The sequence below is a fragment of the Lepisma saccharinum genome, chromosome 18, assembly GCF_977018435.1.
Source record: "Lepisma saccharinum chromosome 18, izLepSacc3.1, whole genome shotgun sequence".
In the NCBI taxonomy this organism is placed as follows: domain Eukaryota; kingdom Metazoa; phylum Arthropoda; class Insecta; order Zygentoma; family Lepismatidae; genus Lepisma; species Lepisma saccharinum.
Window position 1 is genome coordinate 13849043 of NC_139246.1, and position 23661 is coordinate 13872703.

The 23661-nt window shown below is 35.2% G+C and overlaps 1 protein-coding gene across 4 annotated transcripts in view; it reads left to right on the plus strand.

Moving 5' to 3' along the window:
• Positions 1 to 23298, plus strand: part of LOC146002405 (sex-lethal homolog) — a 65493-nt gene extending 42195 nt beyond the window's left edge. For all 4 annotated transcript variants that reach the window (XM_083140169.1, XM_083140168.1, XM_083140166.1 and 1 more), the window contains exon 6: positions 22345 to 23298. In XM_083140169.1, coding sequence (XP_082996295.1) covers positions 22345 to 22505 — 161 coding nt within the window. In that variant the 3' untranslated portion in view covers positions 22506 to 23298. The remainder of the gene's footprint in view (positions 1 to 22344) is intronic.
• The last annotated feature ends 363 nt before the right edge of the window (positions 23299 to 23661 follow it).

The window sequence follows — 23661 nt, forward strand, 5'->3', positions numbered from 1 at the left end:
TCGTTGGTATTGTGAAATGTTGCAATAATTTACCTCGGTGAGTTCTGTGCATCAATATACACGATTTGCAAATATTTTTTTTCCGTCTTTGGCAACACTTTGCTTATTTGTTATTAAAACATGCATGTTCTCACATATGTTTGTCTCTCTAAATTTTCCCAATATACAGGGCATTCTCTTGACGGAAAGCGTTTCTTCTCATTCCGTTTCGCTATTCCGTTACACGGTCGTAAACACCGGGTTGCGTGACTTTTCGGACACTCTGTATATTGAATACTATCACGAAAACGTGAAACATAAATCTGCATTGGTGAACGTTATAAGAAGTGCATGCTTCCAACCTCAAATTTACTGCAACACTAGTATTGCAATGAAATTAACGCCACTCTCTGTCCTGTCTGTTTAAACTCATGAGAGATGGTCATTAATCTCTCACTGAGTAAGGTTACTGTCCAATATTATGAAATAAAATACTAATAATAAATACGTAAATATTTTAATATCATATTTACTCGAATCATTCAATCATAAAAGCAAATCACTTTCTTTAAGAATTGACTTTTCTCTGAGAGCCCTGCTAAATTTTCACTTTCCATCTACTGATTTATACGAGGGGTGACCAGAAAGTAACTTCCGATTAGTAGGGACATTGATTTTTCGCAAACGCCAAAACCGTGGAAAATGGTAATTGCTGCGAAGTTATGTGTAGGAATGTGCAGTGATGTCTGAACACATTTTTCGCCCTTTCGAAATATCGAAATAATGCGAATTTGGCATAAAATGCGAATTGTTCACGTTTTTAGCGATTTTTTAAAAAGAAATGTCCTAAAACAACGAAAAATTCCATGAAATCCAACATTCTTGTCTTTTCTAGGCCATGTTTGTGTACATAGGACATGAAAGTTTTCCAACATTTTACTCAAGAGTAAACTATAGAGTTATACGTACATGGAATAATTCCGACAGCCACATTCAATCATGTATTTCCCATTTCATGTATTTTTCAACTTCTATCAAAACCATTTGCATCACAGAGCAAAGTGGCAGGGTTCTAACAGGAGATCGAGTGCGTATCTACCGTCACACGGGAGCCACATATTCGTATTTGTCGCACGAGATATGTTTTGAATTGCCAAGCTAAGTGCGCACCATCGGCATTTGTCGACCGAGTAATAATGGAGCTCAGTCGTTAGGTCGCCTGACTACTATGCAAGATACTGGGGTCATTCCCCTGCGGGGAAGAACCGGGATGTTTTCCACCTATTCAAACTGCTCTGGCACCCACCCAGCATCATATGAAGCTGGTACCTTGAGGAAACTTTGAGGGATAAAGATAGCCAGGAGCGTGGTGCTGATCACATCACCCGCAGTTTCAGCTGTGATCAAGAAAGTGTGGGGCCCTAACTCCACACCCCTTTACACCTTAATGGAAAAGTGCAGGGGAGCACTTTACTTTTACTTCCTCAAGAATCTGTTCTAACATATCAAACTGTCACGAAAATACGTAGACCATGTGATATACAATTTAAAATAATAGTTTAAAAGCGCAATGGAGTATTAAGTTTCGGTATATTTGGCAGATAATTGTTCTAAAGCAAAAACGCGAATTTTAGGAAACGTAACACTAACAAGTCAAAAAAAGATAATTCCAGTTTTTGGTGCCATAATATATCGGTATCTGTCACGTGAGATTGATTGATTTTAATTTTTTGTGTGCGTCGGCACCTATGGTCATTATGCACCCTTCAGTATATATGGGGAAAATTCCATTATCTAAAATCTTTACCTTAAAATTAAGAAAGGGGTATGGAAAATAACTTTCCCAAAATAACTTTCAACATATCAAACTCTCACGAAGAGGCGTAAGCCATGTGACTTACAATTTGAAACAGTAGTTTTAAAACACCATGAAGGTATAAAACACCAGATATTTGCCAGAAAATGCTCTAAAATGAAAATGTGAATTTTGGGAAAAATAACACCGTATAGTAAAAAAATAAGAAAATACACCAATATGAAAAAAATAACAAATATGAAGGTCCCTTCCGATTAGGCATAAATAAAGCATGAATATCAGTTGTAATTTATTGCATTAGTAACAGTGAGTCCTAACCTAATTTTCGACATAATCACCACCGGTGTTCTGGCATTTGTCGTAGCATGGCACTAAATTTTGTATGCCCATGGTATATGTGTCTGACAGCAAAGACTGGAACTATCTCTACCGCAGTGTGGCTGTCAAATCCTTGCCCTGCCAGAAACCTCTTCAGTTAAACAAAGAGATGAAAGTCGGTACATTCAAGGCCAGGGCTGTACAGGGAGTGGTCCAAGATCTCTCACCTAAAGTGATGCAAAGGGTCCGTGTGTACTCAGCTGTATGGGGTTGTGCACATTCGATTGGCCTTCCGTGAAATTATTGTCTGCACCATCGTTTCACCATACTATCACTCACGACGTCCAGTCTGCACACCTCACACGATTGCTGGTGGCTCTGTGCCAAATTCTGAGCGTGCAATGTAGGCTACATCGCAGTCGGTGGTAGACTTTATGAGAGCTGCAATCTTTAACCTAGAACTGTCCTAAAACGGCTGCATTGCAACTGTAGCAGATTACAGCTACATGCCACTTCTTCCTGCCTGCATGTGTGTGTGTCTATCTCTTGACCACTAGTGCTGCGTGTAGGCACCATTGGAGTTTTTTTCAGGATGCCCCTCGTAAATGAACTTTCGTGAGCTTTTATTATTAGAGTGTTCCTGTTTTAATGTGTGGATAGCTAAATCACAATGCAATTCTCTAAATTCCTTGTGTTAAATTTCTAATACCTACATACCCTTTTCGTCAGCATTAATGGTATAACTGCATGTTTTCAGCTTCACAGTACTTCACTTGGATATACTGTGCTAAAGCAGAAATCCCATTGACAATGTAAGGAAATATGACACTTTATTTTGTTCGATTCAATTGTTTCACTTATATGCAAGAGTTAAGTTGTTTGCTTTACAGAGATGAGAGAAGTAGCTTTATGCAGTGAAAAATGAGTCCGCACTCATGGTTCTTGCAAGCAGAGGGTTCCAAACCTCAGTGGAAATATCAACATATAATACCGAGAATGTATAAGGAGACTGATAAATTACAAATTGTATTTCTTAATCAATCACTCTTCACTCTTATCTCATTTAAAAATAATCAAGTATTTTATTATAAACGTACTGCGAATGACAAAATTCCGTAATCCTTCCCTAGCTTGTGAATTGTAATAATTTTCCAAATTCACTATTTTGCAGTTTGAATTCAGATCATAGAGAATAGAGATATGAAGTCAATTTCATAGAAGATAATATTGGTACTTAACAAAACCATACGTGGATCTGTGAGAGTTTATTTTTCCATTTGCAAAAACATCGATTTAGTTTAGTTTGTAATTGTCAGGGAAAAATGTAAATTTTGTCCTGGAAAACCTGGAAAAGTCAGGGAATTTCATTTCTGCTTGTTTGTAGCCACCCTGGTTCAGTATTGGGAACATAGCTAGTGTTTTTTTTTAAAACAATGGATGGCATGGGAGGCTCGAAAAAATGGCTAAATATTATAACCACATCAAAAAACAAAGAACCAGACACGTACCTTAAGAGTTTTTCTCTCAAATTTTAACCAACCACATGTGGACTTTCTTAGGAGCAGGATGAAGAATACTCTCACAAAACCTTATTTAATGTTTAACACATTCGGGACTGGCCTTATGCTGATGCTAATCATCGGTGTCGGTTCAACCCTAATTAGGTGGGTCGTTAAATATATAAGTTTCCGTATGCTGTAAAAAAAAAGTAGGAGGATCCTTCCTCACTTCTCCACATAATCCCCATAGAGATTCAGGCATTTGTCCCACCGTTGCAGCAATTTGTCCATTTTTACCTCTGGACTGGGGTTTGTGGTTGTTTTACAAAAAAATCATAGAAAAAATATTTTTAATTTGTTTTTATTTACCACACATTTTTTGAATCTACAAAACTTCCTCTTTTCAATGAACAAGAATTTGTTAAATTTTCTTTTCATTTTCAGACATTTTTGAATATTTTTTTCAGCAATGTTTTTGAAAAAAAAAGTACAACATTGTAACAAATGTTAATATAGAGATATTTTAAGTTTGTAATCTGGAAATTTCAATAATTAACTACATAACTATCAATACATCTTTTGAATCTTGCATAAGAATACTTCTTATGTGCACATAACAAAAAATAATTACAAAAATACTTACAAATTACAGATAATTAGTAGAGGCACATATTTTTGGTAAATAAAGAAGCAAAATTTCGGTACAAAAACATAGTCAATTTCAGGTTCAACAGCGATAAATAAAATGAAATTTCGCTGTTATAGCGGTGAATAAGTGCCATATACAATGACATTTTGGTTTTAAAAAATGTCAATATAATCCCAAATTACACAAAATAAACATATCCCTTCTAATACCACATTAAATCATTACCAGAATATTAAATGCATTTCTGTATAAAGGGGTCCATTTTGCTTCTCAAATATTTAGCAGAAATAATCAATTTTCCATGAATTGCATAACTCACAGAATACTTCAGACTTCAGAAAGTGTCTCGTCTGTATATAAATGGTAAATTTCATGTTTAAGAGTCTATTTTGCATTTTGCAGTTCATTTTGCATTATTTCCTGACAAAACGGTAGGAAAATGCACCTCACACTTTTCAGAAACATGAAAAATTAACTTCAGAATGTGTTATCTCACATTTCGTGTTTTCGTCAAAAACGAAATATGCATGCCTCTAGTAATTAGCTTTTATAGGAAAAAGTGGCTGCAGGTCAGGACCAGACGATGTATTAGTTGGTTCTGTGTCATCTGTAAAAATTAAACAAATAAATAAATAAACTAAATAAATAAAATAAATTTTCATTTGACATACACTATACAAAATAATAAATGGAAAAACTAAAAATACATCAGTGCATGTAGGAGAATCAAGCAAGAGGCAAAATGAATAGACCCAAAAAAATTACCTCTTCTCACTTCATTCATAAAATACTAGAGTTTGCAACACTGTTTATATTGTCAACAATTAATTATTACGAATATAACCTACCTTCCAAATCTTCAAATTCATCTGCATCATCAAAATCATCGCTAACTTCAAACTCGGAGATGGAATCCTCATGCAGAATTTCCGCTATGCAGTCTGGATCTAACGATGCCAATTCTAAACAATTCAATGTACATCAACCCGACAACAAACAGTCACAGATGCGAGATAAAAATAGCACAAAGTCACCTAGCGGTCGAAATTTCAACAGATCGGCTTGAATGAACACTCACATGAGACGAATTACGAACATAGCCCGTAGTTCAATCGGCAAAGCGATTGCATACCGCAGGACGGGCTATGCCCGTCGTTCGTCCACATTGACTTTAAGTGCACTGCGGGCTTTGCCTGTCGTGAGACCCCAATGTGTTAACCCTTTCTGGACAAGCAACTGACATAGCTGATTGATTGTACAACTAATGTCCAATAAGATGGGCTATCCCCATCATTCACTATAAAATTTCATTGTGAATAAACAACAGGCTATAATCTCACCGCATCTCTTGTATGCATATGTTGTAACCACCACTTTCAATGTCAACCTCTAGATGTCATGTTTTCTTCATTGTTGAAGTTTACTTGTACTACTCGTGTCGAATTAAGTTGTGCTTTTGTTTACACTCTTGAGAATAGCACTTAATAATTTATATCCACATTGTGGAAATTACTTATGATCATTCCACTTCATATTTCGCAGTTAGCGATGATTTTCATCCTCATAGAAAGTTCTTACATTATTTTCATGAATTATTTATTTTTTACTTTAAAAAAAATTGTTGCAGGAAAAGAACATAAATGTGTGAAAATATACGTAAAATATATAACATATCTGTGGAAGGAGGATGTGTTGTAGATTTTAGAATCAATGAATGTTAAATAATAACACACTTAACATATTTTTTGTGATTTTTTTAAAAACAGCACAATAAGAAAATAATCAATCTCCTGAGGAAAAAGTGATATTCTAATTCCCCCTTAGAAAGGGTTAAAAGATAGGTGTTTGTAAAAAATGTGAAATTATAGTGACGGAAAGGACATAGTGACATGCACGGCTATCCACTTCACAAGTGAGCCAGATTATTTCTTCCATTTTCCTCACCTTAATTTTACATTTTTTTTTCAATACCTAACTTTTAAGCATGCAGTAGGTTTTTTTTTTACTGTAACTCTCTCTTCTTTTTCCTTCTCCTGAGGAAGCGAACAGTTGGTTGGCAAAGTTTTGGTGGAAAAATTGATAAGGTGTCTGGTTATTTGATTTTGATGTGATCATGTTATCAACACAACGTGTGAAATATAGACTATTTTTTTTTAATATAAACTAAGAAACATTTTCTTAATATAATCACTTGATCTTATTATCTATTCTTGTGATAGTTTTATGTAACACATTTGTTTAATTCACATAAGAGGATCAGCAAATGGTGCAAAAGATAAGTGTGTAGTGCAATCAACACTTAACAATACAGGGTGTCCGAATTGAAACACCCTAATTTCAACTGTTTGTAACTCCACATGTATATGATGCATCCAAATGAATTATACATTAACGAATATACATAGTCCTAACGTTTCTGTGAGCAAAGTAGTAATTAGTACATTTAAAACATTTAGTACATTTTAATACATTTCTACATGCACCTGACATTACCCCCCTCGATTTTTTTCCTGTTGGGGTATGTCAAGGATTTGGTGTATTCAACCAAAGTGACAACTCTCGTACCGCTTCGTGAATGGAATACAGTTGTCAGTGAGACAGTCAGTCACATATGCTACAGGCAACCTGGTGGGATATCGATTTTCGGCTAGACGTCCTCCGTGCGACTTGTGGGGTGCACCAATTTTTTAAAATGTACTAATTACTACTTTGCTCACAAAAACTTTAGAACTATGTATATTCATTAATGTGTAATTCATTTGGAGGCATCAAATACATGTGGAGTTACAGACAGTTGAAATTATGGGGTTTCAATTCAGACACCCTGTACATTTCTTCGCAAAGATAAGGGCAAAGCTGAAGTATCACCAATGACTGCATTCTGTTGTTTTCCCCTGCAACTGTTAGTTACTGCTGTGTAGCATAGAAATGCATAAACCTCTGCTGTCTGGTATTGGGGCAATCTTTCGTATAATTTATGAAAATACCCTTTGTGTAGTTCAGCTGTATTCCATTATTTTTTATCTAGCTGCGTTGTTATTTATCCATTTCCTTCAAGAAGAAGTTTGTAACCAATTTCTGGGGAAGATACACTACTTTATATTACAGATTTGCAAGACTGCCTTTTGTTGAGGAATACTTAAAAAGTGAATCAACTTTTTTTATTATTATTATTACAGAATAGGGTGTTCCAAAAACATTAAATTGTAGAAATATTATTGTTTTTTGTAATATGTTCTTATATTTCCTTAATGTGTGCTGCTTACTACTTAGATTACTTTTTGGAATAAGAATCCATATTTTTAAGGTGAAAGTAAACTATTTGTACTTTGAGATTTACCAACTTTTATACTTTCTCTATTTGGGAACATTTCCTTGTTTAATTTTGGTGCCAGTCCATTTTTTCTGTCTCAAACTATGGCTTTCCATGCCACCCTTCTCTCCTACTGTGCAACAGTATTATTAGCATTGTTATAATTCTATTTAGCATTGTCAAAGTAATTACTGGAGAGAAAGCAAAGTATTGTGTAATCAGTTGGTATGAAAAAGTTTCCCTGAGATAAAGTGCCTACCTTATTTAATGGGATGCTGTGCATAACAGGGCACATTATTTCAAGGTTGTTAAATGCTTGCTTTACTTCCTCCTTAATGGAACTCGACCTCCTCAGGATAGATTTCCAGACATCTCATTGTTTTTACTTCTCACCCCCCCCCTCCCCCCATGTTTAGATACTCTTCAGGTCTGCTTCAACTTTGTGAAGTTATATTCAGTAATATTTTCCTACGGTACCTAAAAAAGTATTACTTCCATAATAATAACAGCCTGTGAGAGCCAGTTCGTACCTACCAACTGCCAACTCACTCCCAACAGAGGTGGGAGATTGTCCATCCAATTACGCTGTGACGTGTGGTCAGCATGAGGAAGTCCCATAGTTGTTACTCATTTGTAGCTTGAGCCTCCCCGATGGTGCAGTGGTAGCGTCGTTGCCTTGTAATCAAGGGGTGCTGGGTTTGATACCCGTAGGAGGCACATAGTGGTTCGGATCCCACTTTAAACTGTAGATCCAGTCCCGATTAGCCTTTCTGTCCATAAAGTGGATTTAAAACAACAATTAATTCATTTGTAGCTCCCCAATTGTGGCCACCGGTCCCATACACTGGCCAAAATCTCAGAAAAAGATGTTACGCTTCACCCGGGAGACTGAAACCTGCATGTATCCCATAGCCAGAGCCACACTGCCATGGTGCGGGACAGTACTTCCATAACCCATGTAAAATTCTAGATCCTGTCTGACCCCAGACTCTGAAGTTTTTATAGTTTTTGCTTTAAGTCCATGCTAATTGGGACTGGACCTACAGTTTAAAGTTGGATCCCAACCACTCCTCCAGGTATTGAACCCAGGACATGTAGATCTCCTCTTGCTTGACTCTTCATGCTCAGTGTAGAAATCAAACTTGAGCAACTTGTGTGCACTTGTGGAGATGAGTAAGTGTGCTGTGCATTGCAAGCTTTCAGCCAACACACTCCACCCCAAGACCTCCTGCTTCGCTCACTCACCGTTGCTCCTTTCTGCCCCCTTTTACAATGCTACTTTAAGTCTACATGCTCAGAGTTTCACCCGTCCATTCAAGAGTGCTCCTCTAGGGCAAGTTGCCAAAGTGTGCTGTAAATGTAGGTATGATGGATCTTAGTAGCTTCGATGTATTGTATCTAGGGCTGAGCTCATACCACTTTGTACCAATACTCTTGCAGATTCCCAGCAAAATGTATCAGTCGGTATCGGTAAATAAAATCCAATCAATACTTTCCGATACCAATGCCAGTACTTTCGGCTGATGCTAATCATCGGTGTCGGTTCAACCCTAATTAGGTGGGTCGTTAAATATATAAGTTTCCGTATGCTGTAAAAAAAAAGTAGGAGGATCCTTCCTCACTTCTCCACATAATCCCCATAGAGATTCAGGCATTTGTCCCACCGTTGCAGCAATTTGTCCATACCCTTTGCAAGAAAATCAGGGCTCTGGCTATTGAGCACTATTCTCACATTCCACTTCACTTCTTCATCTGTTTTGAAACGGTAACCTTGCAATTCAGACTTTAACACCGGAAAAAGATGGAAATTGCTCGGAGCTGGGGAGGGTGGGGCAGCCGTTCCCACCCCAATTCTTCAATTTTGTGTTGTGTTTGCACTGCTGAGTGGGGGCGAGAGTCTCATCCCCCGTCACAATGCACATGAGGAATGCATTGCCATCTTGCTGGTATCGCATTAAACCTTCAAGGCTGCAGCCCATTCTCATCAGTCGATTATCGCGACTCAGTTGATGAGGAACCCAACGTGCACACACTTTGCGGTATTGCAATTTCTCGTGAATGATGTGATGGGCTGTTCCAACAGAAATGTTCAACCTTTCTGCAACCTCGCGTACCTTCAGTCGACTTTTTTTCTTGAACAAGTTCATCCACCTTCGCAATGTTCTTATCAGTAGTGACACTCGAACGTTGTCAAAAATGCACACCCTGCCATTATCAAACAACTTGCACCAACGCCTAACCATTTGCACTGTCATTACGGAATCACCATAAACAGCAACAAGTTTCATATGAATGGCACTAGGAGGTAAGCCATTCACCCATTCATATCGAATGACAGAACGAACTTCTTCTTTACTCCAGCTTTCCAACATGCGTGCACCATCCATGCTTCTGAACTCCTTATGACGCGAGCCTGCTTTTTCCGAACAAGCATTTACTTTTCACCCTTGGGCGCATGTGCCTTCACGTCTGATAACTAATCGATTGTTGTTCCTTGTAGACAAAGGATGGCCCTTGTCAACCATGTGCTTCTTTTTAATGGCATTGCTTTATACAATATTTTATAGCACAGGGAAACTTATATATTGAACGTCCTAGTATATTTGTTGAAAAGTTAGGTGGTAGTATTGTAAGGTTAATGCTGTCTGTAGTGCATGATAGTTCTAAATACTGTGGGTTGGCTTACATTAAAATGTATCTAAATCACACTAGCAATACCTTTTTGATTTCCGCATAATAATATGCTTCACATGTTTGGAACCAAAGGTAAATGGTTGTTGGATTTGCCATACATAACTATAATTTGATTTAAAGTACAAATCGTTGCTAAAGAATCAAATGGTATGCCTAAAAAAATTACATTTGATAATTTGCAAAAATCTTAACTCACCCTTCTTACTCTTTTCTTTTCGCTGGATTCACAAAAGGAGGAGATGGTTTGTATGGAAAGAAAAGAACATATCAATTTTAAATTCATTTAATATATACATAAAATCTTCAGTTTTCCTTAATTTTGTATGCATGATAAATGTGTGTATATATAACTTAAAAATTTTATGTACATAAGTTAAAACTTTTGAAAGTAAGATATAATAATGTTCTTTGTCCTATAACTTTGCACATATTTGTCAATTTGTCAGTGAGTTGCCCAGTAATTTTGTAAGGGGAAGTTATAGCTTCCTTTATTTTTTTGTTTGTAGATCAGTGCTACATTTTACTGTCCATACATTTTCCATATTTTTTTTTTTTAAAGAAAATAAAACTTGCTCTAGGAGAAATTATGAACTTTCACCAATAACCATCTTTTGGGTACAACACTGATTATACTTGGTTGAGGTATAGCTAACCTAACAATTTACCTGCTATATGAATTAGCCCTTCAGCATAACAGTTTGTATGTTTGGAATTGAAAAATTGCAACTAATTTTTGTCTAGAATTTAATTTGTTACTGTACTGTGTTTCTGGGTTTTATCCTACTAAACACGCCGCGATGAAATTAGGCAGGTGGCAGAAGTTTTGCGCTGTTGACACGTCGAAGCACAACCCCATACATTCAGAGGTTTAAGAACAGTCCAACGTGTACACACTTTCAGTTCACACGATCACCAGCTCTGTATCGAATGGGACTCTAAAAGTGCCCTGGAGAGAGGTTAGTCTGAAGCTCGAACTAGACAAAGCAGCCCGGTTGACGTTGACACACAGTGCACGGGAACCAGCGACTTTTGTCCCACTCTCGCTTGGCTTTTCTCATATGTGGCACCAGTGGAATTCTGCCCAGCTGCCTGTTTTCATGGCCTTTCGTTTAGTTTCAATGAAATGCATAGCAACAGTGTTGCCCATGGATATTTTAGCGTTAGCATCTGAACTGCAGGCCTGTGTGGGCTGAAGAATTCATTGAACTACGAGGCGTATTCGGAAAGTAAGTACCGAAAGGGTGTAAGAAATAAAGTAAAATAGTTTTGTACCTTTTTTTATTTGCATTGCATTCTACAGACCTTAAACTACTTTTCTACGTAGTTTCCACCATTTTTCAAGCATTTGTCATAGCTTGGAACTAGTTTTTGTATCCCATCGTCATAGAATGTTCCCACCTGTGATGAAAGCCATCCATGCACTCCTGCTTCGACGTCATCATCCTCTTCGAAACACTTACCACAATTTTCGATTCCAGACGATCTGTCACAATTTCGTAGAGGACTGTTTTCTTGAAATTTGTGGCAAAACCATGAAAAGTGACGATATTGTGAAGCATCTGTTTTCGCGAATTTCCACATTGACCGCACACACCAAATCCTCAGTCACAACAGATGGCCGACCGCTCCTTGGCTCATCGTGAAATATCTCACGATCTTCTTTAAACATAAAAAATAAAGACCTCTCACAGTTGACGGTGGAAGTCTACCGGTTTCACATTTCTTGCATTGAGAAAAGTAATCACAGACCGGACTTCACAGTCGGCGGGCCGATTGATTTTCTTGAACATTTCAAACCTTCATAAACCTACGAAGAAAAGGCTTGACCTGCTCCCATGACTGCCTGTGGCTTACTAACGGATGAAGGATGTCAGCGAGAACTCACACGGTCGCGACTGCAGCGCTACATCGGCAATATTTGCCAATGGTACTTACTTTACGAATACGCCTCGTAAATGCAAATGTGAAATCTTACTCAAGCTAAACTACATTTCTAACTGTTGCCTAGTATAGCGAAAAATATGAGTGTGTAATGATTACTGTGTTTTATTTTTTTGATAAAGGGGTACAGTGGAACCACGATTTTACAATTTCCCACATTATACATTCAACGTAGTAAAATGCTATAAAATTTTCCTCCATTTTACATTTTCCTGCATTTTAAGTTTTTTCATCTTAGTCCCCTGAAAAACATAAAATCGAGGTTCCACTTATATGCATGATACTACTGATTCTGATGTACTCACTGATAATATTTTAAACTGATTCCAATGCTGATATTTAACTGACGATTCCAGAATATGTGTTATTATTTAAGAACACATTTCCAGCATTTCAAGTACAAATATTATCAATACTTCTGTGTATCTCCTCAGTGATTTTACACTTGTTATTTATTTGTATTTGAGGATTCATATAGCCAAATGGGTAACATTCTCACCTTTGGTGCAAGTGGCTGTAGGTTTGATCCCCAGTGGGAGCTTCAAAATCATATTGCAATTGCTGAACCATTTGAAAGCAACTCTGATCTAGAAACACCAGGAAGAAGCAGTGATTGCACACCACCCAATGAAAAGCATTCGAACAGACCTTGACCTTCAAGAGTGTGCTTTGTATTTTTGTACTAGTATAGGTTAATTATGACAGTGAAGATGAGTAGTTACTTAATCAGTTAATAGATGCAGTGATAAGCATGGATGAGAATATAGGATCCCTGACTTCACAGCATGCTACCCTAACCACTTCACCAAGAAAGTTGGCTATTTTTTACATTGTTAGAGAAGCAGTTATTCATAGATGTGAGACAAGGGATTGAAAACATGTCATGAAAATAACCATTAATTCTTAGAATTCCCTGCAGGTGAACAGTAGTCTTGTGTTTGTTTCTCCATATTGGGGAACAATAACCATGTATCATATTAAATATGATGTCAGACTGCTTTAAGAATCTTATTTTTGGCAATTCCAATCCGAGTTCCCATATGCCAGTTTCAAGTAATATTCATTTCATACCTCAGAAATCTTGCGTGATTGCACCCCTTACATATGTATAATATAAATTAAACAGCAATTCCAGTTTCTTAAAAATATAATGTTGTACTGAATGTATATATGTGTATTGAATGGTGAGTATGTTTGTGAATTGATGGACTTTTTGCTCAACGTATTTATGTGCAGAAGAGTCTTATGCAGTTTCAGTCCACTTTTATGGTTCCGATAAGTAATTAAGCCCACGGCCCTTTGATTATAACAGGGCTGGAATAAGGCCGGTACTATCAGTAACACTCAGTTTTTTTCACCCTGGCCTGTGTTTGTCAGGTTTTTAAAATTGATAGTGAAGTCAGTATTTTTTTGTGTTCAATACTGCAGTTTTTTTTAATGTTGGGAGTTACATGACAACTTTCCAGTGAGATTGCAATTTTTTCTGTGCAATTAAATCTAACCGAGAAATAACTACAGTGGAACCCTGATTTTCAATTTTTATATTTTCATTATACATTCAACCTTGATGGTGCCAACATAGCAAAATGTTATAAAACTTTCATCGATTTTGACATTTTCCTGCATTTTAAGTTGTTTTTTTTTCAGCTTGGTCTCCTAAAAAACGTAAAATCGAGGTTCCACGTTATTATTGTACTGACAAAATAGTCAAGCGATGAAAGTATTTCTTGAACATTGTCTTTCCGTAAGCGATGGAAATTTAAAGTATTATGCCCTGAGGGCTGTTTTATATTCTGCTTTCTATTATGTTAATTAATCTTAATTTTTGTAAAGTACGATAATGAAAACACTCTCTTTGTCTTCATAACAATATCAGTTTTGTGATCAATAAAAAGGTATATCTTAACTGACTATGGGGATGTTGGATTTCAGATAATTAAAACAGAAATTAAATCACGGTTTTACTTTTGTAAATTGTAATTTATCGAACTGTGAAGGATTCAAAATTATACTTAATTAATGATCTCTGTTGGTAGAAACAATTGTTCGTCTTATCTTTATGTCCATAGTTGCATTTATTTCTAAAATAATACCATATATTGTGGCGGTTAGAAAATATATCAACACTGTGGTATTTTTTATGCTGAAGGGTTAGTCAATAGAACAAGTTAATATAGCAATCCATATTAAAGAACTGCAGAAATAAATAGTGCCAATATTTGTAGAATGTAGTGTGTACATGTATTTTAATAATCATTGCTGTTAATATCTGTATGTATGTAAAATATATCTATATTATGTAATAACAGGTACTGAATTTTAGTTGTAAATTCAATAACAATAGATTCAGAATATTGTTCCAGTCATTTGCGCACATTTTTAACAAGCACAAACATAACCTTTACTGGTTTGTCAGCTTTTCAAAGGGTTTTTGATATAAGAAGTTGATGTAAATTATATACACTGTTTTCTGCCTTATAAATGTAGTGTCTTCTATTAAAAAATAAGAATGTATAAATATGTTCTCACTAATTCTTATCTTTAAATTTCACTTTTTATGGAGAACCTATTTGCATTTTCAGTTACTTGGTGCATTGTATTCGAAGCATAGAATGTATATTAACAATTTGTTGAGAGTAGTTTGCCAAATGATATTCGTTTAGTAGTATTGCATAAATATTATGGTTAAGGCACTCCAGTAATAGATGTGGTGTATTAGTAGTAAAAATTATTATTGCGGGGATATTTTTAGTATTTTCTAAAATGGGATTTGTAACCAGGGTTGTTAGCAATATGGCATTTTATTTGGAATTGTTTTGGTTCAGAACCGCACCAATCTTGACTAGAACTTCAGACCTGCAACGATGTGCCCAGATATAGTGTTGCTAACTCATGCAAGTATAATACTCCATTGCGCAAAAAAAGCTTCCAATCTTTCCACTGATGAATAATTAGTAGGTTTTTGTACTTGTACTGTGTTAGATTATGAACCCTCTCAAACACAGGAGATTTATATGCAATTTTTGTTCAATCTTTCTACTTCTACCAACTTAGTGTGGCTTGTTTTGGAATATGTACACTATACATATATGCAAACATTAGCATAAGCAGGACTTTTTCAGAAGGGGTTAGAATTGTGAATGTGGATATTATAAAACTTATTCCGGGGATATATATTATAAAATATTTCTTTATGCTTTCATTTGAAACTTTTTCCAAAATTTCGGGAGAGTCTGTAGCCCCATGATGGCAGGATCTGCTGAAACTCTTAGAACAATACTGTATATTTACAGGGTTGCTACGAATCTGGAAATCCTGGAAAACAGGGAAATTCCAGGGAATTTGGGTTGTCAGGGAAATGTCAGGGAATTTTTGCAGATCGTCTTGAATTTACATGCATTTTGGAGTCTGCTAGAGAAAAAGTTCCACTTCTGGATTTGGTTCTTGTAATTCCACTCCCGAAAAAGATTCAGTGTAGAAACTTGCTTCTTTCGTTCTTATGATTCTCAGTCTTGTGCAAAAGTATTTTTCCTTCAAATTTCTATAATAAATTTTCACTTTTATAATACTAGATATTAGAAAGAATATCAAAGTAAAACTCTCAGTCCAGATATCTGATTGATTAATAAAGTACATTGACAATATGATCATAATTATCGGAAAGGTTGGTGAAGATGAGGTTATTGCATATTATTTTATAGATCTTAATCTTGTTGGCATTTCCTATAGAATTCCTGTATGCAACAAAAATTTCTCCAGATGCTGTGTACTTATAAATGTAAGCGAAAAAGCAGTATTTTCTAAGACATTATAAATCCACCAGAAAATGAAATGTGTATGTTTTGTGAACTTTTTCTGTTGTTTTTGTATTGTGCAGATCTGTTATGGTGAAATAATGTACCTCTGTTACCTTAGCCTGAAGGCTAGATGCGTAGCACCCAATACATTTTTATGCCGCTTGTAATTTTACATTTTACTCTTCGAATTTTCACGTGTTCTTGTGTGTGTAGAATGAAACTTGCTAAAGGAAAGTTGTGAAAGTAAATAATCATCATAATTATCGGATAACATATTTATTCATAATTGGGAAAAGAGAGATGCGGCAGTATATAAATACGGAGAAATTAGTACTCACATTATCTGCAAAACTGTTTTTCTTCTTCGTTCTATGGTTCTACACAGAAGCACAACTTTCCACTTGGTGCTGTAAAATGGAAATACAGGTCAGACACCCTAACAAACCACAGTCAACCCATCTGCAAACAACCCAGTCACAATCAACCTCCAGCGGCCAATATAAATGGTTTGCCTTCCCCTACCATCCCACCACTTCCAACCGCATATCCAAAGCCCTTCTCCCATATGGCATCAAAATAGCGCACAAACCCAATTCCAAAATAGCTGATAAACTGAACAAACACAAACTGTACTCCCCTTGATAACCCGGGTGTATATGATGCAGAGTGCGAATGCAAGGCACATTACATCGGCAGGTCCATCAGATCTGTCAATGAAAGAATCCAACAGCACCTAATAGATGCAAAAAAGGCCAACCCACTACAGGTCTTGCTAAACACTTCAAATACAATAACCATAAAATTCAAAAGGTTCAAGTCAAACATACTGCCCACATGCTCGTAGACACCAAAATCAAGGAAACACATGCCATAATGCATTTCCCGCACGAGCTAAACACAAGTTTCAAAAGCGAAAATTATGATGGTAAACATGTCTGGAAAAATTTAATTTTTGAACTGGAAATGTTAGGGAATTTCATAATAAAAAAAATCATAGCAACCCTGATTTAATGCACAATTTTACATACATATATTCTTAATAAATAAAGCAAGTGCTCAAATAAGGCACTGTACTGCATTGCCTAACTTAACAGTAACTACATGTTAGCAATAGATGGTCTTTAGCTTTACAATATGTCTCTGGTCTTCCTGACTCCTCTTGGTTCAACTGTGAACCGACAGCAGGTGTTGACTGACCAAATAATGTTACTGACTGAGAATAAAGCAACAAAGTGACAATACTGTACCTAGAGCCTGGGAGCTGAAAAGGCCACCTCTATTCTTTCACCACATGGGGTTTGTTTAGTAGGAGCATACCCTGTTTAAGAGTATAGTGCGATATACTGTTGCCTAAAATTCTGTTAATGGGTTTTTCTCAGATTTCTGTTACTTGTTTTGCACAGATATCAAGGAAGAAGTGATAAGTACAAAATTGTGCAAAACATTACCTTGTAGCTATGGCCACAGTCAGTGTCATGTTTACGAGTTCAGGGGTGAAATGGTTAAATTCTTACTTTGTTTTAGTGGTTCAACTTTGTACTTATTGCCGGCCCATACAATCCACAACTGAGTTGCATTCATTTGTAAAACATTTTTAAAAGTCTGTCAATGATAGTAAACATTCTTTTTACATTTTTTACTCTTTTTCTTGTAATGTTTTGATGAATTGCATCAAGTATCATAAAGAAACTAGAAAATGCATGTAAACCACATCAAAACACTAATTTTAGTCACTAAATGATGCCCATCTTGCATTTTGCAATGATCCAAACTGCTTTATTGCATAAAACACACCAAAGAATTAAAGAGTAGAGCAAGTATTGTATAAATTGCTGTTTTCATCAGAATTACTATAACTTAATATGCATATATAAATCAGTTAGTTGAGATTAGTGACAGTTAATGAAGGTTATGTTGCATTAGTTTAATATAGAATAGGATTACATTAAGGTACATAATACCCAGCAACAAATAGCATAAATTACCAAGACATAAAATATATAACAATAAAGCAAATTATACACATTTTGATGCTCATGCACCTGATGAATTTTCGATAAAAAATCTGAAATGTCCACCAAATTTTTTAACTGAATTATTTGCCTATGGAAGATACTTTCTAGCCATTATTATATATTGTATATTGATCTGATTTTTCCAAATGTTATTTTTAATAGGAAACACTACCCTTAGTACTTTCATAGTGTGAGTTAATTTTGAATTTGTCATATTGTAAATATTGTTCCTACAATATTATTAATTTCTGTCCTTGGTTATTGCTGATTTTGTAACTTTATTTGTTTTGAATATAAGGATTTCTTCTGTACTTACTCTTATCATTAACATTTCCAAGACAGTACTAACCCGTTCCTGTTGCGTTATGTATTGATGCTGTTAGGTATTAATATTCTGTTGTATGGGGAACTGTTTCTTGTATTTGTGGTGTAATGGTTCACCGTTTAGAAAGATTTGTACTGAATTGTCATGTGGATGAACATAAATCTTTCCTGATTTGTCTAGATTACTTTTTGTAGAATTTTACACATAGGATGTATGCAAACAAGGGTATCACTAATGTGCTATTAATGGTAGGGTTGAATTGATATAATTGTTATTGGAAATCACACATTTGTAGAGTCCAAATATCCTGCAAATAATATGAAATTAGCAATTTTGAATAGTTCTGTGCATATTTTACTTATATTATGAACATTTTGTTAACTCATTCTTAATCCTATTTTTAAGCAAAGAAATTTCTAGTTTGATTTGAATTAGTTATGTGCAATATTTATAATCCAATACTTATAATTGATCTGAAGAACTGATGAAGGTACAGGTAATAGGTTAAGGATACAATATAATTCACCGAAATAGTACAAATTGTGGCCTAACCAGGTTTTGAACCTGCTCCACCACAGAACTACCAAGAAATGAATATTTTAAAGTTGCACAGAGATGGAAGTTGGGAAATTGTTTAAAGGCCATAACTTTGTTTGGTATCTCAGTTGTAGAGCATTGACATGGAATACCAATGCTCAGATTCAAGGCTTGTTTGAATCACTATTCTTGCTTGTTTCTTTAACCAGTCAGGTTAAATTGGAGTTAGCTTCAAACATTTCGTGCTTTCATTATCAGGGACCGTAGAATTAGAGACCAGTATTTGTATGAGTATGATGGGGTGTGGCTTAGAGTTTCTTGTGATTGGTTCGTTCAGGATCCCAGTGTATTATTGGCAGATGTGGTGCTTTTACGAAGTGGATTCCAGGTGTGACTGAGCTGGAGTCCCACGTCTTGAGATTCGTGCTTTCCCGGGAAAGTTGACACATTGAAATGTAAATAGCAATGTGATTGATACTTCATTTAATGTACACTCATGGAAGAAAATACTTCCTCTATACACCCTTAATACCAGTAGTCTTATTGGGAAGTATTTATTTCCACGACTGTACACACATGTTCAGAAAAAGTTGCACATAATTTAACTGTTGAACCGTATAAAACATGTTGTGAACAGGATTGTACTATTTATCGTCACTGATTTAAGTTCGAGAATCCTTACATAATTTTTATTATGTTCTTTGTTTGGAGAAGTTCTTATGGGGTGAGGACTTACTAGTTGGTAATGACTTAATGTTGGTTGCAGGACCTTAACGGGGGGGAGTAAAAAAGCATATGGCTTTACATACAAGCAAGTATGATTTGGAGTTCTGAACACTAATGGACATTTGATTCTGGCTGTATGGAATTGAGAGCATAAGATTCAAATTGCACTGCATGCTTTTGTGGAGATTCTTCAGATATTGGGAGCATCTTGTATCCTTCTTGCTAGTGAAGAGTCACCTTCGCATTGACACATGATCTTGTCACTGATAGGGTTTGAATATAGGCCAGACAATGCGTGTTTTGTTGTGCCCATTCTTTCATCTACTTCAAATAATCATCACAGTTGGCCCAAAGAGGCTGAAAGCTGATGCAAAATAAGAAAATAGAAATTGTAGGGGAGTAAGATAAAAGTTACATAAACAGGTTATGTGTGGTTATTCATGTTGACGGTAGAAGGTAAGCCAGTGTAACCACACTGTTGTTGACTGTTGGTAAAGTGTTTTACATATATTCTTCATTGACGAAGTGTGGCCAAATATTTTGAAAGGCTGTAAATTTAAACATTTAGAATTGTTCATTCATCATGTATGTTTCTTGAACTCGTTAGCATAAACTTGTGAACAATGTGATATGAGGTCTCCTTTTTTCAGATTACATTATTACTGTAATCTACCTTTTTACTCCTATGGAATTTTTCTGCTGATATAATTTAGGTAAAGCATTAGAGAGACTTAACGATGGTTCAGAACCAGAGCAATCCCTCTTTTCAGACAGTTACTTTCATTCACCAACATCCAATCCCCCCTATGTAGGTGCTTAATATTCCTCTGTTGAATTTCGTTAAATCGTAGATAGAGACAATTTCAGGCTTGTTTAATCTTTCAAGGAGGTGTGTGTGGATGTGCACTGTATCTTACATTCAAATTCTGTATTATAGTTTTGATTTTTTTACTTCGAAACATCCGAAATTTGAAACTTCTTTAAACTGTTTCAAATGTACTTTCCATATTCCCATTGACATTAATATATGAGAGATGTAAAATCCAAAGCCATATGTGTTTGTAAAAATGTCGCATACAAATTTTGTCATGCGACTCACACTTAACATATATGAAGACCTACCTATGTGTACACGAGCACCTGATCTTTAGTTCTATGTGAGTAATTGAGACATATTTCTTGGCTAAAATATCTTTAGCACATGTTAGTTGGGATGAAATATTAACTGTTTTGATATACAGTAAAATCTCGTTAATCTGGACCCCGATAAGCTAGACTTTGCTTAATCCGGACAGGCAAAAGGTAAAAAAAAAAAGAAGAATGCAAGGTTTTAAATGTGGCTAGAAGTCAACAAGAGAGTTTCCCGGAGAAAAGGCAGTCAACCACTGATGAAATTCTGTATCCCGCAGACTTTGTACTGTACTGTATAGTGCGTTTAGGCCTATGTCCTTTAAATACACCATAATGAACGTGTTTTCTTGCTATAAACTGAGTTTTAATGCTCTTTCTACTGTTCTTTTAGGTTATTTCAGTTAATCCGGACTTTTGTTAAACCGGTCAACTTATCCCCCCCATTAGTCCGGATTAACGAGATTTTACTGTATTTGCCATATTTATATTGTTTAATACTTGTTTTGAATAGTACTGAACTTGTGCATTTATTTGTTTGTTATTCATCATTTGCTTTTTTAAGTTTTCTCATTAGCAAATTTTGTTCCAATTTTGTTTAATTTTTATGTTCTGTGAAAAATGTGTATATATCATTGCACAATACTTGGAGCAGTAACATGTATTAAATCCTGCAAAGTTGGAAATTAGCAACTGAAGTTTGAAAAATTGCATTCAAATATATTTTCATGATATATTTTTAAAGTGAAATATATTGTGTGGTATACTTATTTGTTTCTTACAGTATAAAAATATTTGAATATAAATGTTATAGGTGTTATCCTCACGTGAGCCCATTTTGGAAGGAGGATCATGAAGATAATAAAGCTGACTGACTTTTTTTGTAGTTTTGGAAAATTTTATGTATTTACTCGTTATAAGTTAATTTTTGGAAATAAATATTTTTGTGTTTGCAAAGTGGCTGAAATAGCTTGAGGAATATCTTCCAACTTTGAGTTTACTTTCTGCATTAAATGAATTTTTGTAGACTTGAGTAAAAGTGTGATTAGATATTACACACCTTTGATTTGTAACGAACAAAGAAAGTAATCTGTATTTTTTAAATGAATTTGCAAGTGTGCCTATTTTTTTGTGACCAAGGTTTTTTTTTTTTAGTTACGAATATTTCCTTGCCACAAGCACTAAAATCTTGTGTGATTCTAAGTTTTGTATTATCTGAATTGTATGTACTAATACATGAAGGTATGGTCACAAGTATTGTATTCTAGTCAGTTATATTAGCTTTATCCCAGTGCATAAAAATAAATGCTGATCTGTTATTTTCAAACATTTGCGTTTCGAAAAGAGACTAATTTTACATCACTACTTGTAGTGTTGTTTATGAAAATGTGGATGCAATTGAAAGTTGTGTTTCTGATAAGTGAATATATTTTTGTTGAGCACAGACTCTGGACATGTTGTTATGTAGCAAATTCAATGGTGAATAACACAAAAAAATGCACAAGGTCCTTATTTTATACTATATTTTTATTATAATTTATTTTTAAAGACAGTTGAAATTAACAACAAAGCAAAGATGTACAACCTGTTAGTGTGGCATTTTTCAGGACGAGGCCGAGGTTCGTCAAATTCAAGGGGCAACTACGGGGGTGTGAACGTAGGCAGAGGATACAACCAAGGCTATGGTGCAATGCGACAGGATAAAACGCACAATCGTTACAACCCTATTGGTATGGGAGGCGGATACAATATGTATAATTGGAACTAACTCACAAACATTGGCTTTTTTATAAAGTGCATTTTTTTATGATCGTCGTTGTCATAAAATATTGTAGTTTCCCAGTCGAAGTGGGATCAGTGTACGCATCTATGAACCCATGTTCTTTTGTTAAAGACGTAACATCTACCTTAATTAGTGAAGAAATCTGGAAGTGCATCAGCAATTTTTTTAGTGCAAAAGCTGCAAAAAGTGGTTGTTTTTTTTAATGCAGGCTGCATCATATCTTTGGTAACTTTGTTGTATTGTTACTGTGTTTCAGTTTTTATTTCATAATTTTTAAAAAGTACAAATGATATATTTTCATTTTTTTTTCACATAAAACTCATGAAAGCTTGCACACTTGTGGCACTGGTATATAGTTATATTTTCAGTGTTTCATGAAACATGCGATTTAGAAAGACTTCATCACTGAAAGTAAAAATGCATGTTATGCAGTGTAAAAAATTATCTTGTGTATATTTGCAAAACATGCACATCACTATGATGGAAGCAATGTGCATTTTTACTGCTTGTGTACAGGTAAATTTTATTTCTAAATCAAAGTCTTCAGTCATGATGCAAAAGTTTTTTTGTACATTTTCAATAAAGAGTTTTTTTATGAAGTGACTGTCATTTAAGCGAGAAAAATGAAGCATTGAGTTTTTGTCATTCATATCGAGATAGACTGGACATATTTATTTTATTTTTTCCTGGAAAGAAGTAGTTCAGAAAAATTATTGTATTTGACATTGTTTTATGATTTGTAAGTTCCTGTGTAAAGTACATATAAATAAAAAGAATCGGTGAGAGAAAAACTGTCCTTTTTATGGTTAATACATGTTACTGAATCCAAGATGATTTGTAAAAGCTCGTTGATTTAATTTTTATTTATCAGATTTTTTTTCCACTTATTGCTTGTAGTATTAAATCATGCCTTTCGTGCTTGCTATAGTGTATTGTTTGATTGCATAATGTGTTCACTATGGTAGTTATTGATCTGTTTTGCAGTGTGTAATTGATTTGGTAAATGTGATTTGGACTCGTGTATATTATGATAGAAGTTTACTGTTTTTCTAAACAAAAGGTAAGTTCTGAACAGGTAATGTGAAGCAGTATGAAGTATGAGGATCTCTACAGAATAGAGCCCTGCATTGGACCACTTTTG